The 17,990-nt window shown below is 37.1% G+C and overlaps 2 protein-coding genes across 2 annotated transcripts; both read left to right on the forward strand.

The window, feature by feature from the left end:
• LOC109710111 (lysine histidine transporter 1-like) lies at positions 1,769 to 7,450 on the forward strand. The gene is made up of 8 exons (XM_020232558.1): positions 1,769 to 1,929; positions 3,796 to 3,941; positions 4,731 to 5,114; positions 5,316 to 5,709; positions 5,993 to 6,098; positions 6,216 to 6,307; positions 6,891 to 6,959; positions 7,118 to 7,450. The coding sequence occupies exons 1-8, from the start codon at positions 1,852 to 1,854 to the stop codon at positions 7,214 to 7,216; spliced, it is 1,368 nt and encodes a 455-aa protein (XP_020088147.1). The 5' UTR covers positions 1,769 to 1,851; the 3' UTR covers positions 7,217 to 7,450.
• On the forward strand, positions 11,521 to 17,689 carry LOC109710113 (protein PLASTID TRANSCRIPTIONALLY ACTIVE 10). Its single transcript, XM_020232559.1, has 12 exons — positions 11,521 to 12,358; positions 12,957 to 13,016; positions 13,105 to 13,134; positions 13,287 to 13,360; positions 13,836 to 13,917; positions 14,519 to 14,592; positions 14,736 to 14,802; positions 14,890 to 14,982; positions 15,147 to 15,320; positions 15,387 to 15,437; positions 16,132 to 16,283; positions 16,950 to 17,689. Exons 1-12 carry the CDS (start codon positions 11,585 to 11,587, stop codon positions 17,395 to 17,397), a joined length of 2,079 nt encoding a protein of 692 aa, XP_020088148.1. The 5' UTR covers positions 11,521 to 11,584; the 3' UTR covers positions 17,398 to 17,689.

Here is a 17,990-nt window from a genome sequence, read left to right on the forward strand (position 1 = left end):
GATTCGGATTCGGATAATATTTCGGATATCCATACCCGTTGACATCCCTACGAGTCTCTCTATGTGGTTAAGGTTTCAACGTGGCAATTCTCTCTGATTAAAAAAAAAATATTTTTTTAAAAAATAGTATTTAAAATTTTGAAATATCTCGGGTAGAAATTAATGAAGCACAATTTGCTAATAAAGGTTGCATACTTTTCTTCTAAGTTAGAATCTAGTCAAGTACATCCTAAAATACAATTTTAAAATCTTATTTAGTTCTCAAATTTTATTAATGTATTATACAGCTGTATCTATGGAATCTAGTCAAATATTTCGTACGAAGTATGAACACGTATCACGCTCATCAACGTATTTTTCTAAAAATAATAATTCATTCTACATCAATATCATTCCTCTTCATCTTGATGTAATCAAAATCAAGTTTTTCCATTATTATTTTTTTCCTTAATTCATTCTCTCACTCCCTGTGATGTAATCGGAATTTTATTTATTATTTTATTTATTCACTTATTTAATTATTCTGATACAATTAAGGCATCGCATTCTTCCAATTGATTGTATACATGTGGTTTGCGTGTCAATTTCCCCTTTTTTTATTTAATTTCTTTTTTTTGACTATTCAAAGCTACTTTTCGCGGAAATTTGATACACAATGTACGACTTCTCAATTCGCTCCGTCTATAGTTTCTGCAAAAATGATGTTCGAATCAAAATTTTTAAAATTCAACTGTGTTTTCCGTCTATGATTTTTTCATTGAAAGATCAACTTAATTATGTGAAGCTTATCCAAAAGTGCTAGTAGTTACAGCACTTACTAGAGCTATAGAAAAAAGCACCAATAGTTTTTCACGCAATTTGTAATACAAATGCACTTTCCTCGGAAGGACGAAAATTTTGAGCTGCAATTAAAATTTATCTTAATTTACCAATAATATAAAAGCTCCAGATTGTTCTGACTTTTTTCGCACTTGTTAGAACAAAAACAAAAAAGATCTAATTCATCGAGTGTAAAAATACCAAAAAATATAGCAGTGTTTGTTACTAGCCTACATCCATGAGCGAAGATGTAACGAAGATTTTTATTATAGTCAAAGTGGTGTACAAAACATGCCTCTTTTATAAAATCCTAGTTCCAAAAAATATTCTCATAATTTTTTTATCTACCGCACCAAATCAATAGAATAAAAGATATATTTATAATAATGACTAAATCCTAATATGATTAGAAATACAAATCCATTTAGACTAGAAATATCTTAATTAAATTAGATATAATCTAAACTTAATATAATGAGATAACCAAAATATAATAGAATTAAAAAATCTTATAGAATTCTAGACATATGTAACAGTACTAAATGCAAAGCTTCAGTTTAAACTCCTGTTGGGAACACGGAGTCTCATTTCTACGTCGAAATTCGCAAACTTTTTTTTTCTTTTTTTTTTGATTGACATTAAGATAGAAGTCTACGAGGGAATTTGTCCTCACTTTTAATGTGTACACATCCACATATAGTTTCGTGTAGGACTCGTATACGGTGTTAACAACTTATATAGATTAATAATTAGGACGCTTATTATTATTATATATATCAAGCTTTAATACAAGTCTCCGAGTCAACTCCCTATCACTTTCAAGCAAAAAATATATTTGGTGCCCCTCAAATCTCTCTCTCTCTCTCTCTCTCTCTCTCTCTCTCTCTCTCTATATATATATATATATATATATACTCTCTCCTTATAACCTCCCTATTGATTCCAATACACTCTCTCTCTCAATATAACTTATTAGTTTCATATAATAAATTAGTTAACTCATTGTAGTAGTCCTATTGATAATTTCCAACCATGAGTCCACATGAGAATAACAAAGGGGAAGTTCTACCACCACCACCACCACCTCCACAAGATACCAATGATGAGAAGGTATGTTAAACCCCCCAGCCCTCTCTCTCTCTCTCTCTCTCTCTCTCTCTCTCTCGGGCGCGGGCGCCCGCGCGCGCGCCCGCGCGCGCAAGAATTATCGAAGATCGACTTTTATAGACTTATGTAGACAGATCAAATTCATTGAATCTATTCAAATTCAGATCATAAATATTGATCGAATGCAATACTTTTTTAATCAGTATATATAGTATAGTATCAGTGTTATCGATATTGCGCTCTTCGATCCAAAAAAAAAATAATAATTCAATAAATTAAACTATAAAGTGCCCATATATTTGCCTTTTGAGAATTATTTATTACCTCTTTTAAAACTCCTTTGTTGGAGTTTTCAAACTAAACTATTGATAATCCCCATTTCTACAAGGGATGTTGAATTTGTGGATCCTCCATAGTCAGAGCACAGCTGTTGCCACGTACTAGGAAATGGGCATTTTAGTCATTTTCCTTTTACTTACTTTTATTTTGATTCTCAACCTTAATTTGCATTTCCCTAAAAAATTTGTTCTCTCTTTTATAAAATAGCAGAATTTTCGATTAAACTACAAAAATATGGTCATGCATTCATCATGTAATTGCTATATTTTTTCTTTGTTATTTAATAATTATCGAAATGCACATGATAACTTTTTAATTGATGTGTTCTCCAAACCGCACAGTCTTGTTGAGTAAACTTAAGAATATTTTGACCACATAAAGGATAATATTCTGACTAACTATATTAACATCAAAAAATAAATAAATCAGTTGTTTAAGGGCTGTCGATAGTCTAAATTATCTATAGAATACAAATTATTTTGATATAACTTCGGCAATCAGCTAATTTGGCTATAAATATTGGACTACATAAGTTTTTTTTAATTAATATATAAAAATAATTTAGATATTGATTCGCAATTTGATCATTATTTATCTGTTAAATTGAACGGATCTAATAAAATTAATCTATTTCTAATAAAAAGGACTATATTAATATTATTATTATTTTCCACACTTTCACTGTGACGAATATTTTTTTGGTAGTTATTAAATAGTATCTTTATAGGAAATATCTGGGCATGTCACTACAGCTATTGTTGACTTGTCTTGTTATTATTTGTTAAATTATTATTATATTATTTTGTTTTGTAGCCCCTAGTTTCTAATTTATGCAGTCAACGCACTTGCAGAAACAACTATTGTTTGATAGCATATATATAATTAGCCTATTTAGTTTATTTTAAAAAAAAAATTATAACAATTCAACATTATAGAAGTATAATATGATCTCACATTTGTGATTGGTATTCGAATTTCAAGTTCAACACCTAGTTATTTTACATTAATTTTTTAGCTGAATTCTGTATGAATAACCGTGCATTAAATCCTAAATAGTGGTGAAGGATTTACAATTATTTTTCTGCACATAGGGGATATTATCTCGAAAAATGAGACATAAAAATCTTGGACCAAATTATTGGATGAATAAGTAAATCAACCAAGATAAAATTGAAAAACTAAATTTTTTTAAAAAATCTTTGTATTTATGATCTCCTTTTTAAAGCAGCAAATGGAGTGGATGAGTTTGCAAGCAACCTTTTTGAATGTGTCAATGATGTTGATGTAACCAAGCTTGAATTCAACATCCAATACTTGGCTAATTTTCAACTCAAGTGTGAACATATTATAACTAAGATCTAACTTGATTGTTTAAGCAACATAGTATCAGAGCCAGTCCTATTACATCGCTTGAGTTTTAAATCGAGTCCTACATTTGAATTTGTATGATTATATACGCTAAATAATTTACGATTGTTTCATTTGAATTTTGCTGATTAAGACTAAACTGACATAAATGGTGATGTGCAGTCGAAGATCGACGATTCTGTAAATGCATGGCTGCCGATCACGTCGTCGCGCAATGCCAAGTGGTGGTATTCAGCCTTCCACAATGTCACCGCCATGGTCGGCGCCGGCGTGCTTGGCTTGCCCTTTGCCATGTCTCAACTTGGATGGTGAGATCATGAAAATTTTCTCTTTATATTAGTAGCAACTAATCCTATGTTATGACTTTTACTATTGGAATGCTATTTAATTAATATGCCTCTCAAAATTTTAAAAATATTTAATTTATTTCTGCAGGACCAAAATATTTTAATTGATTTGAAAATATTTCTTCAAATACCCCCTTTTTTTTTTATAGAATTTACTAATGGAATTGAATTTTAAAAATGTATTTTGATAATTTCAGAATAAATTTAAAAATTCTGAATAGTAATAAATTAAGGATAAATAAGCAATTGTTATATTTTACTATCCATTGTGGTATAGTGTATCTCTCGTAGATTCTTTTCTACTAACTGAAGATTAGTATTCGTTTTCATGATATGTGACAGGATATAATTATCAGGAGTTGAGATAGTATATTATTGATAGTAAATGAATAGTATACACTATTAACTTTTCCGTCGTTGCATCATTACTATTCCACCTATATATTCTTACTAAGTTTTAAGCATCAAAAGATTAAAAAGTCGATAATAAATATTATTCATTTACTATCAATAGTATTCAGCTAGCCTCCGCTACAGTTATTAGTGCTAGTTTTTTTGCGGAGGGAGAAGTTATCGACCTCTGCATAATGTATCTCAAGAAAGGTTATCTGCATTAATTTTAGCCTTTTCAGTGTTTAGTTAGTACAAATTATGGTAGTTACAAACTTTCGTTTGGATGTTTTTTTTTTAAATAATACTGAAACCAATGTATGAATGAATGAATGAATGAATGAATGGTTGAATAAGCAGGGGCCCAGGCATTGTTGTGCTGATTCTGTCGTGGGTGATCACCCTATACACCCTGTGGCAGATGGTGGAGATGCACGAGATGGTTCCGGGGAAGCGGTTCGACCGATACCACGAGCTCGGGCAGCACGCGTTCGGCAGCAGGCTGGGGCTGTGGGTCGTCGTGCCGCAGCAGCTGATCGTCGAGGTCGGGGTCGACATCGTCTACATGGTCACCGGCGGCCAGTCCCTCAAGAAGTTCCACGACGTCGTCTGCCCCTCCTGCAAGTCCATCAAGCAGACCTACTTCATCATGATCTTCGCCTCCGTCCACTTCGTCCTCTCTCACCTCCCTAACTTCAACTCCATCGCTGGCATCTCCTTGGCCGCCGCCGTCATGTCCCTCAGGTACCGAATCGTTACATTTGGTATTAGAACCGGTTCACCTTTTAGGCATTACGGACCTAAGAGTTTACGTGTTGCATCACCCCGATGAAAAACTACGAGAAACTTATACTTCTTTAAAAGGCGAAAAATACTGTTGCAATCGATAACTAGTAGCGATCGATTTGCATTATCATAACGACACAAACTGTTTTATTGCACCAGCTACTCGACCATTGCGTGGGGGGCTTCGGTGGACAAGGGGAAGCAGGCGGGGGTCGACTACGGGTACAACTCGTCGAACACGGCGGTGGCGGTGCTCAACTTCTTCAACGCCCTGGGCACCGTGGCGTTCGCGTACGCGGGCCACAACGTGGTGCTGGAGATCCAGGCGACGATCCCGTCGACGCCGGAGAAGCCGTCGAAGAAGCCGATGTGGAGAGGGGTGGTCGTGGCCTACATTGTGGTGGCACTCTGCTACTTCCCCGTGTCTCTCGTCGGGTACTGGGCTTTCGGAAACTCCGTCAGCGACAACATCTTGAAATCGCTGGAGAAGCCCCGGTGGCTCATCGCCTTGGCCAACATGATGGTCGTCGTTCATGTCATCGGGAGTTATCAGGTAACCGCGCAAAACAAAACAAAAAAACTGCCCAAAAAGCAGTTTCAATATGCTTTCTCTATTTATATATATACACGTTACAGCTCCGTGCAAAGAAAATTTCTGTACACGAGATGATCTTATAGTATATCTGTTGCGTGACGCAAATGTCACAAATTGATCTCACTGCGAATGTGCGATGTCGGGATTGCTCAGTGAACAAGAAAACTTAACCTAAGATTCCTATATCTATAAATACTTGTACTTAATCTAAGATTCTCCTATCTATTGGTCATACATACAGATATATGCGATACCGGTATTTGATATGATGGAAACAGTTCTAGTAAAAAAATTGCACTTACAACCTAGTGCGATTCTTCGTTTCGTCGTCCGCACCATTTATGTTGGTAATACTCAAAATCATCTTCTTCTTCTTTTTGACTAAACTATATATATGTTAAATTTACAGTATGGATTAAGATGACTAACTTGTTATTACGACAATAATGAATATTCAATTGCAGCATTTACAATGTTCATTGCCATAACCTTCCCCTTCTTCGGTGGTCTTCTTGGGTTCTTTGGAGGATTTGCATTTGCCCCAACAACATACTTTGTAAGATCAATCAATTTAACTCCTCCTGAATTTTATAGTTTGTTTGTAATCTAATAGGGCAAAGAAATGTGAAACAACCGTTGTACTCTTAAAGCTTAAGCTGTTAGAGAACGGTATTTATATAATTTTATATTTAATATTTCTCCTCACGACTGGACTTGAGACTTTTTGCAAGGCCCATGACGTGGATTTGAATAAAAGAAAGGGAATTAATTATGTTAGGGGCCTGGCATGACTTAAACTCAGAACCTCCTACTCTGATACCATGTGAAATAACCGTTGTACTCTAAAAACTTAAGCTGTTAGAGAACGGTGTTTATATAATTTTATATTTAACAAGAAAAACCTAAATAATAAGTCATTTTGCATAGAAAATATGATCCTCTTACTTTAGATTTTGCTACTTGGTCCCTTTCTTTTTTAACTTATGCATTTATGAACTAAAACATTTTTTGATGGACCAAAAATATGTTTTGGTCCAAAGTTTAAAAAACAAAAGAAAAAGAAATTAAGATTGCTTTTGCAAATTAAACACCTCCAAATATAAAATTTTGAGCTGACACAACTACATTGAATTGAACAGCTTCCTTGCATTATGTGGCTTGCAATCTACAAGCCCAAAAGATGGAGCCTTTCTTGGATCACAAACTGGGTATGCTATTTTTTTTTTTTTTTTTAAATTCTTCCTTTTTCACTATTTCTTCCTATCTTTGAAGTTAATTAAAAGATGCTTTAATTTAGCTAGGGAATAGAAAAAAAAAAAAAAAAACTAATCTTTAATATTCTCTTCTTTAATTGTTCATTAATTAGATCTGCATCATTCTTGGGGTTCTCTTGATGATCCTGGCGCCGATCGGAGGTCTCCGACAGATCATCGTCGACGCGAAAAGCTACTCATTTTACTCATGAGATGCCTCTTAATTCATCAACAACACAGAGTTTTTAATTACTGTATCAATGAATTGAATTCTCTTGGAGCTCTATGCACTCCTGTGCAGTTGTATTTTACATGTTGTCAATTATACAGTGGCTTTTTCTTATGTAAGTGCAAAGGACACTGCCCTACACATGCACCAATTGTTTTTCCTTTTTTTTTCCTTTTTTTTTCTAAAGCTATATATATTGGAGTTTTTTTTTAAGTAATTTTGTTGTGTATTATCATTGTCTATTATTACTTATTTACTTATATATGCAGCATTATCCTTCCTTTAGCTGAGGTAGATAACATATTGTTGAACAGGGTCAGGTCTACAACAATTTTATTATATCATTTAAAAGGGAATTACTCAATAACAAACTAAAATTAAAATCTGATAATGTGTGCAAATTTACTTTTTTGCAACTAAGGTACATCAAAAAGAAAGAGATTGGCACCTTGAAAGAGTTTGGAGGTTCCATTTCAACCGTTCTGATATTTTGATTGCATTCTAATAAAAAAAAAATGTATATATTAATGCTTTTAGTAGTTTTAACTCTCAGGTCCTTTTTGAATACATGAATAACATGAATATCTTGTTTAGTATATGTACTTGATTTATTTAAAAAAATTATTTGTTTGATTGATAAGAAGTGTTATCAAAAGTTTAGAAGAAAATATTATAGTCGAACTTCAAATTATTTTTTCAGAATAAGATGAATTATCTCGTATATAAAATATGTCATTTGACCAAATTATAAATAGTAAAATTTTGAAAGAAGCAAAATTAAACTCCTTATTTACAATTATATTGAAATATCTACATACAAAATAAATTATTCTCAGATAACTTATTTCGACATCCAAACAGAATCTTATAAAAATATAATTTATTTTCTTATTTAATGATTTTTATATCTATAATAATAAAATACGAATAGTTAGTTATCAATTTTCTTTCATAAATCCCCCAAATATTGAAGGGGTAAAAATATATAGAAATTATCTAAAGGCCAATTTGCATAAAAAATTCACTTATTTTGGGCTTTTGCAAAATCGGGCTATCTTTTTGGCTTTTGCAGATTCGGTCCGCTTTTTCAGCAAACTGACCAAAATACTCTTATACCTTTTTCTCTTTCCTCTTTCTCTCTCCTCTTTTTTTCTCTCGTTCTTTTTTCTTTTTCTTCCCAGAGAGCGGCGAAGACGGAGCGGAGGTGCCCTTATACCTTTTTCGTTTCTCTTTTTTCTCTCGTTCTTTTTTCCTCTCTTCCCAGAGAACGGCGAAGACAGAGCGGCGTCGCCGCCGGCGCCCCCACCTTCCTCGCCTCCGATCCCCCTAAGGCCGGGCTGTGACTTTTTTTTTTTTTGCATTTTTCTTTCTTTTCTTCTCTGACTCTCTCCACAGTTTCCGACGACGGCGGCCTCTTTCGCTTTCCCTGCCCTCCGTCTCTCTTCTCCTCATTCTCTGCATGCCTCGACGCGATGCATTTCTTCGCGACACCGACGCGCAGACACCGTGAGGATCACTGCGGCGTGCCCGGCTCGCGAGTGGGGGCTTTAGCGGCGTGTCACCGACACGTTGGCAATGACAGTTAAAGTGGATGACAAAAAAAAACAAAAAAAGAAATAAGATTAAAAATTATATAAAAAAATGAGATTGAAGGATGAAATTGTATTCGGTTTAACTACAAAAAATTACAAGTTGCACTACTTAAGATGGTCAAACTGCAGCTTTAAAATAAAATTTAACGTTTTAAATGAAATTCCTCTTCTTGAAAAGTATTAACTGGTTTCTTTTTATTCACTCTTTCAGATCATAAACTGCACCCCATAAGATCAAAATTACACTTTTAAGATTAAAGTTGCAATCTGTTTTATATTTTGCACTGTTTCTCCTCTTGTTGCTCATTTGCTCTCTTGTTACTGTTTTATCTTAAATGCATCATTTAGAGATTATTTTACCTGTTTCCTCTTGTTGTATGTTTCTCTCGTATTAAAGGAGAGTGGAAACAATAGAGGGAAAAGTGCAACAGAGGAGAAGCAGTATAATATTGTTAAAATGTGATTGGTTTAAATAAAAAATAGGTATAAGAGGAAATGGTGTAACAGATAAAAAATGTACCATTTGTATTAACTTGCCACTCATTTAAGAGATATTGTATATGCTTTCTTTGTTGGGTATCTGGTTAAAGATAGTGTAGTTTAAATAAAAAATCATAGTTGTAATAAGAGGATAATGGTGCATAAGAAAAAATTGCACCTTTTTATCTTAAATGGCACTCTTTTTAAGAGGATATTGTATATGTTCTTCTTGTTGTATGTTCATTTGTTGCACTTTTTTCCTTCTTTAAAGAGGAAGAACATTGCCTGCAACAAGGGAAAACAGTGAAAGAGGAAGAGCATTATAATATTGATTAAATATGTGTAGTTTAAAATAAAAAAATAATGTAATTTAGAGCGAGAAATGTACAACAAGAAAAAAATGCACCATTTATTGTTAAACTGTACTTTTAGAGAGATTTTTTACTGCTTCTCTTTGTTGCAACTGTTTCTTTTTGTTTTACTGGTTCTCTCTTAAAGAGGAGAAACGTAAAACAAGGAAGAAACGATGCAACAAGGAGGAGAGAGCAGGTTATTAAAGTATCTAGTTAAAGATGTGTAAGTTTAAAATAAAAATAGTCATGTACAAGACGAAAATAATGGTGCAAAAGAAAAAAATCGGCAATCATTTACTTAAATTTGCACCCCATTAAGAGAATATTTTATGCTTCTCTCTTGTTCGACTGTTTCTCCTCTTTAAAGAGGAGAAACAGTGCAATAAGAGGAGAAGCAGTATAAATATCTGTAAAAAATGTGTAGTTTAAAATAAAAAACAGTCTGACCCCGTTCGCCTCGGCCGCTGCCGCTGCGGCGACGGGATCGGGCTGGGGGTTTGCGGCGGACGCAGCGTCTCGACGTCGTCGTGGGAGAAGCAGAGGCGCTGGTCGGCGGCTTCTGCGCGGTGGCGGGAGGAGGGGCAGCGCCGACGGAGAAGAACACGCGCGGCGCTGGTGCCGGCGCCGGTTGCGCTTCCGCCTACCCCTCCTGCGCCCTGCCGCTTGGCCTCCCCTTCTTCTTCTTCGCCGTTGTCTTCTTCTCCGCATCCAGCCGAACCCCGTTCGCCGCGGCCGCTGCCGCCGCGGCGACTGGATCGGGCTGGGGGTCCGCGGCGGCGGAGGAGAGGAGGAGGGGGTCGCCGGCGGTGGAGAGGAGGGTGAGGAGGGGGGCGACGGTGAAGAAGGATGGTGAGGAGGGAGGCTACGGTGAAGAAGAAGGCGACGGTCCGCCTTTTTTTTTTCAGCGAGAAAAAAAAAAAAGAACGACAGAAACGAAGAGGAGAGAGAAAGAGGAAAGAGACAAAGTAATAAGGGTATTTTGGTCAGTTTGCTGAAAAAGCGGACCGAATCTGCAAAAACGAAAAAGGTGACCCGGTTTTGCAAAAGCCCAAAATAAGTGGATTTTTTATACAAAAAGGCCTTATCTAAATTATGACTTGTTTTGATTTGACCTTCAATTATTAAAAGTTTCAATTTGCTCACTTACGTTTTAATTCTCTTGATTTGAATAATTTGATAGTCACTTGTAACTTTAAAATTCGCACGTGTTATATATATATTTTAACAAATATAATTAGAGCATGTAATATCCTAATTCACGTGATTACGTTTCATTGAAACAAAATGTTGTTAAATACTTAAAATTAAATAAATTAAAAATTAGATACTAAAATTAAAAGTTTAGAAAAAATTAATTTTGAAAATTCTACAGTCATATCAAAATAATTGCTAGTTTTTTTTTTTTTTTGAGAGAAAGATACGCTACCAGCTTCATTCATTTAGCAGATAAATTTAGCTACAGAGGTTGAGACAACACGGTCTCGGAAAACATTAAAGGCAGCCAAAATAAAAAAGGCAAATAAAAACTAAAATTGAAAAAAACTATCGAAAATTAATACTTATACTCCTCACTCAAAACCAAGACATTAAAAGCTGCAAAAGAAAGTTCATTCCTGCTCATGTCCCATATACGACCAATAGTCTAAAAAAGATTAAATGATTGACTCCTAAAATAATATTATTTCTTTCCCGCAAGATCATTACGATCCTGGCCAGATAATTGCTAGTTAAGATAAGTTAAATACAATTTTAAGCTATAGGAGAAGTAGGTAACCTCACCGCAAGTGGATGTACCTCTCCACCCCTATCCGTTAAACCCAAAACCCCTCCAAAAAAGCTTAACACACACACACACACACACACACACACACACGCTGACACGCGCGCGCACACACTTTCTCCCTCAACAAAGAGGAAGAAGCTACAATGAACGCCCTCAAATTCCACTACCACCACCACCTCTTCCTCTCTCCTCCTCCTCCTCTTCCCCTCCTCCTCCGCCCCAAAACCCTAACCCTAACCCTAACCCTAACCCTAACCCCTCATCGCCGCCGCCGCCGCCGCTGCTCTCCCCTTTCTCTCCCGCGCGCCGCCGGCCCCTACGCCGCCGACGAGTTCCCCGCCGGCGAGCCCGCGGACGACGAGGCATTCCTCGCGGCGTTCCGCCCCCGAGAGAAGGAGTCCGAGGAGGAGGCGCGGCGCCGCAACTGGGTCGAGCGGGGCTGGGCCCCCTGGGAGGAGATCCTCACCCCCGAGGCCGATTTCGCCCGCAAGAGCCTCAACGAGGGCGAGGAGGTCCCCCTCCAATCCCCCGACGCCGTCGAGGCCTTCCGCATGCTCACCCCCTCCTACCGCCGCCGCAAGATGGCCGAGAGCGGCCTCTCCGAGGACGAGTACCTCGCGCGCCAGTTCGCCGTCAAGGGCGACATCCCCGACCCGATCGAAACCCTCTGGGACGGTCCCCTCGCCCTGCGGTTGGTGCCGCCGCGGGATTGGCCGCCGCCCGGGTGGGAGGTCGACCCCGCGGAGCTGGAGTTCATCCGGGAGGCCCACCGGATGCAGGCAGAGAGGGTCGACCTCGACGCTGAGCCAGAGAAGGATAAGGAGGCCGTGGCTCTGGAGAGGTATAAGGTTTTCCTCAAGCAGTACAAGGAGTGGGCCGCCGCGAACCGTGACCGGTTGGAAGAGGAGTCGTACAAGGTATGCGCAATCGGCACTCCGGTGGTGAATTATTGCGGAGTTTAAGTTACTTTTCCAATAGCAATTTTGATACAGCCATAATGTTATTACTGCAATGGTCAATTGTTGTGAAGTTGGTTACTTTGTATAGCAGTTTTGACTTAGCTATGATATATCACTCCAATGGTGACTTACTGTAGAGTAGCCTGAGTAGGTTTCTGTGTATACCAGTTTTTAACTTGATTACGAGTTTTGTCACTTGTATTTGCATTGGAGGTCTAGTTTATCTAGCAACTATTTAAGGGTCTGTTTGGTATTTGAGGGTCATCTAACGCTACTAGGCGAAAAGGAGTTGGGGCGAAAGCATTTAGAGATATCCGTCTCCATTTTCCGATAGGATCGTAGAAATTATATCTTAACAGACTCATTGCATTGTACACAACGTAATATTGTTTACGGAAACGAACAAACTATTTTTCCATGGGACTTTCTTGCCGCGCGTAATGCAATCTCCCTGCGATCCCAAACGGAGCCTAGGTCTTATTGTTTTTTCAAGTTTCCGAATGCTCTTTTGTTTTCTTGAATTGTAACGGTCGGGTTTGGTCGCTTGTATTTGCAGTTTGACCAGGACTATTATCCTGGCAGGAGGAAGCGAGGCAAAGATTACAAAGAAGACATGGTACATGAACTAGCTCTTTATATACTACATTGCATCATTGAGTTTCATTTTTCAGCTACTGTTCTAATGCATGGTGTTCTTCTTGCAGCTTGAACTTCCATTTTTCTATCCTGGACAGGTCAGTCTCTAATCTAAGTCAAGAAGGCTATATATTTTCTATCTTCTCTCACGAATTCCACTCGATGTTGAAGAAAACTTATTGACCTAATACAACTTACTATTTATAATTGGCTTTATCTGATGTGTCGATTCTCGAAATCTTTGGCATAGATCTGTCGAGGGAAAGTGGTAACTCTACACCTTCACCAAGGAGCTTTTGTTGATATTGGTTGCGTCCACGATGGGTGAACTCTCATTCCTCGCAAAGTTGTAGTACTTTGAGCACCTCATTTGTTCTGTTTGTGTAAATAATTGAAATAAGTGGGGGAAATAGTTTTAAAAGGTGAAGCCTCTTCGAAGTTGCTTGCCTTTTCTTCTTTATCATTTTTTTACTTATCAATTTCCAAGTAACAGCATGATGAACAAGTTTGCTTTTGATGTTAAATAATGAACATGAATTGAGAATCAAAGGAGAGTTAATAAATTCATGAGGAACTTCTTGGTTTTCACATAATCAGGTCCTGGAAAACCAGAATAGCAATTATGAGCACCTAAGTTATACAGACAATACTGTGGGGAACCTATGTGAAAATTCACTATACCGCAGGCTCTTCTTTCAATGTTTACCCTTGAATTTGTTGTACTTGTTGTGAGATATTGCTTCTCTAATGAACTTTTCATTTGCATCTTGCTTATATTTTTGTCTCTTGTTATATTTAGGTGGGTCCCAATAAAAGGAAACGATTGGTATTGGATCCGCCATCACATCAAAGTCGGTATGCATGTCTTTGTTGAAATTCTGGTGAGTGGTTTTGGAATTACCTTGGTAATAATTGACATCAATAACACTCTCTAACCGGAAGACCATCATAAGCAAATTTACATTTATTATTTGAACCTCAGATTTTATGTCAGTTCGCGTAGGATGGTGTTCTTTGCATGGTTTCATGCACATACTCATAGTAATGCTGTCAAGTGGGGTTAACCACCATTCCCAACCCACCCCACAGGAATTAGATTTTTTTTCTAACTCAAAACTATGCTGTGTAACAAGAATTATTGCCTCATATTACAGTAAATTTTATGATTTTAGTCTTGTTAATAGCAGATTCTCTGAGCCAACCTATGCACTTTTTGATTTTTCATGATTTAAACTCAACCAATTTTATCAAGATCTCTGGTCAGATGTGATTGAGAGTTGCTTTGAGAAAATGGTATAGAGAACTACTGCATTTTCTTTTGCTGACAATAGGAGACTTGGTAAATGCATGTTGTGTTATTTTACTTTTATTAGAAATTGGAGTTGAGTTCCTTTTTCCCCCTTCTCATGTGATCTTTGGATGCTTTTCCGAAGTTTACCACTACACTGACTTCTGAATACAATTTTATGTGTTTTCTTGCAGGCCAAACGAGATCCATACCGTTTCCGTTTTCCCATTGAAATGCGCTTCGTTTATCCTAACATTGATCATCTTATGTGCGTAGTTATATATCTGGTAGTTATTGTTTATGAAAGTTGAAAAGAAATGGAAAATTAATAGAGATTCTACGTAATAGTTTGATTATATCTGCCTACAGTCCTTCTCATTTGCTGATTTGCCTTTTAACTCTGACCTGCAGATTTAACAGATTTGACTTTCCACCAATATTTCACCGTGAGGAGGATACAAACCCAGAAGAGTTGTGGGTGAGCATTAACTTATACTCTTCAAGATTTTATACCAGATTCAATCATGAGAAGATCCTTTATAGCGTTCTTGTTAACTCTTTGCAGCGAGAGTCTGGAAGACCGCCCATTCCTAGGAAAAGGCCCACTGTCAAAATGGAGGAACAGTCTTTGTTATCTGACCACCCTTATGTCGATAAGGCATGTTTCTTTGGCTCATTACATGTTTCCAAAACACTTGTAGTTATTCTTCTTTTTAGTTTTAACAGGTAAAGATTTTGTTTGTTTAGTTGTACTTTAATAGCATCACTTCAACTTTGGTTTTTTATCCTATTAAGTGGCATTACCTCTTTGTGGTACTGCAGTTGTGGCAGCTACATAATGCAGAGCAAATGATTCTCGATCACGAGGAGGAAAATCCTGATAAATACAAGGACAAGAAATATGAGTCGACTGTTGACACGACCTTTGATGAAGAAAATAGTGTGGAATACACAAAAGCTTACTATAAGAAAGCTTTGCTGCCAAAGACAATTTTGGTGAGCTGTTTTTATACGTAACTATGCTCTGCCATCTTTTTTCTGATTAATGAGTATTCTCTGCAGAACACCAACATAAAAGAACTTGATCTGGATGCTGCTCGTGCTGAACGCCAGGTGATGGATTGCATCTAGTAGCTTTATTTCCTCTAGATGCATTTTCTTTTTTAATCATTTCTTTTGCATTCAGTATGTTGATACATTTTGGTTTTCTGTTCTGTGCTATTATTCCGAAGTTCGTTTGGCTGATCAACGTGGTACAACATGCTATCTATGCAATATTGGTTCTGAAGTTGCGGAATAGTCACTTTTTCTCTATGTTTTGTTCATCACATGCTGCTATTGATGAATGGTTGACCCCCACCAAACTAAATGAAATTCAGATCTGTTTGGCTGGCTTCACTTTTCCTGTTTGATTATTCTTGTAATATTAGATTGAAAGCTTTGATTCAGTTGGAAACAACATGCTACACCTAACCAAACTGAATAGAGTATTCTGCTAATCTAGTTTGTCTCGATGTGTTTTAACAAGCTCGCATCTTTCGACCCTCTCGTTATGAAACTGTGTACATCTTGCTGTCCCTGACTTGCTTTAGATTCCTATATGTCAAGGTTTTTACTATGATATGTTTATATTATGCATCTATTACAAGTCAAATCAAGAAGGGTGTTATTGAATGTACCAATAGTTTTTATTTGTAAGCAGCATAAGCCCACGCGCATGTGCAAACACATGCCTATGCATATGTGTGTTTGGTTTTATATGCGTTCAAATGTGCATTCAACATTAAAATGAGTTTGTTCTATGCAGCTGAACAAAAAATTGAAGAAAGAGGCAGAAGAGAGAGGAGAAGAATACAAAGTTCCAAAGCTAAGACGTAACGTGGAAATGGATGAGTATGACCTGATGCATTGGCGGCGGTCTTTGGAAGAAAGAGAAGCTCTAATCAGAGACATCAGCTGGTACGCCCTTGACTAGCACATTCTATTTCATGCTAGGAGGCAACTACTATATATAGGACCTGGCCCATAATGTCTACTTCATTGACAGTTAGTTTGGATAATGTACTGTTCTTCCTTAATATTGAGGATTAAATACTAGGTAAAAATGTGTGACGAGCCACCCATAACTATAGGCTATTTGGAAATAGGATCCTCTACTCTCTTTATTACCTTTTAGGACACCCCTTTTTTAATGCACTCCATCAACTTTGATTTGTTTCGAAATTATAAGTATATATTGAATTGGCTATTTCTTTAGAATTGATGGCTTTATTGCTTATTGATTGTTAATTGTTAACTAAATCAACACTTCAGCTAAGAAATAGTTAGAACTGTGAAATTTGATGGAATCACTGATTAATATAACAAAATTTCCAATTCAATTGACTGAAATAACTCAAAATTCCTATAAAAATACCAATCCAACTCTAATGCCTTTCACTAAGTCCCTTAAATAAGTTTTTCTTCTTCCAAAAGGGTGAAAAGTTTTGAGTTTTGTATCAAGTAGGCTTCATTTCTTTCAGATCAGTCATGCGCCTCTTTATTATATTCTTTCCAATTAAATCATTTTCTTTTGTTCTTTTTAATAGAGTTATTTTTTCTGAAACTAATGCTCTTTATTGACAGTCGGAAAGCTCTTGGCCTACCTATTGAGGAGCCCGGAAGATATGTTGACGAAAAGAAAGTATGGGGGAAGGATCACTATGACCCGACGAGCCCTTTATACCGCTACGACTACTGGGGGGAGCCGAAGAACTCGGAGAAGAGCAAGCAGGAGAGAATGACTGAAGACCACAACCAATCAATCGTCGGGAAAGGGACGGTTTGGTACGAAATGTCGTACGAGGAGGCCATTGAACAGCGAATGCAGCGGGAGGCCGAGGCAAAGGCAAAGCCAAAGGAACAGGCGGAAGAGAACAACCAGGAGGAGGAAGAAGAAGAAGAAGATGATGATGATGGAATAGACTTTGATTATAGTATTTTGGATGCCCCTAGCGCTAGCTCAACGAGCAAGCCTGTCGTGAATGGGACAGAGTCTCCGAGGATGTCGGACGAAGGCATGTTTGAGAATTAGCTAGGGAAACTGGCTTATCTTTTTGTTGTTTGTATAGTACTACTATATCGCGATTAGGGCAATTATTTTTTTGTACTATTATTCGATCACGTAAATTTTTGACGTGGTAGAATGGGATTGCTGAGAAGCTCACACCGGTGCCAGAGCGAGCGATTTATGATCTGCTTATAGATTCATGTAACGAGGACAACGCACATCGGATTGCAACAGTAATGATAATTCGCAGCTCGATTCCGTCAGAACTGTTATCCTATTAATCTGTTATATTAGAATATTGTGTGCTCTTTTTTCATCTAGTTGAGCTGAGCTGGAGTGTTTTTTTTTCGGAAACATGTAGTCTGTCGCACTTTTTACTTCAGTTCTGAGAACATGATATTCTAATGGATGCTTGGTACAATTCGACAGAGAAATACTATTTGTATGTTAACTGGTGTACACATCGAGAGCCCAACTTTTTCACACCATCAAATTAAAAGTCTGTTTGCTATTGAGGTTCGTAGAATGCTAGCTGACGAAATAGAGTTGGGACGAATGCATATAGAAACATACTAATCTATTTTCCGATAGAGCGATAGAAATATATATTATAATCG

Source organism: Ananas comosus, linkage group 5 (assembly GCF_001540865.1).
Source record: "Ananas comosus cultivar F153 linkage group 5, ASM154086v1, whole genome shotgun sequence".
Taxonomy (NCBI): Eukaryota; Viridiplantae; Streptophyta; class Magnoliopsida; order Poales; family Bromeliaceae; genus Ananas; species Ananas comosus.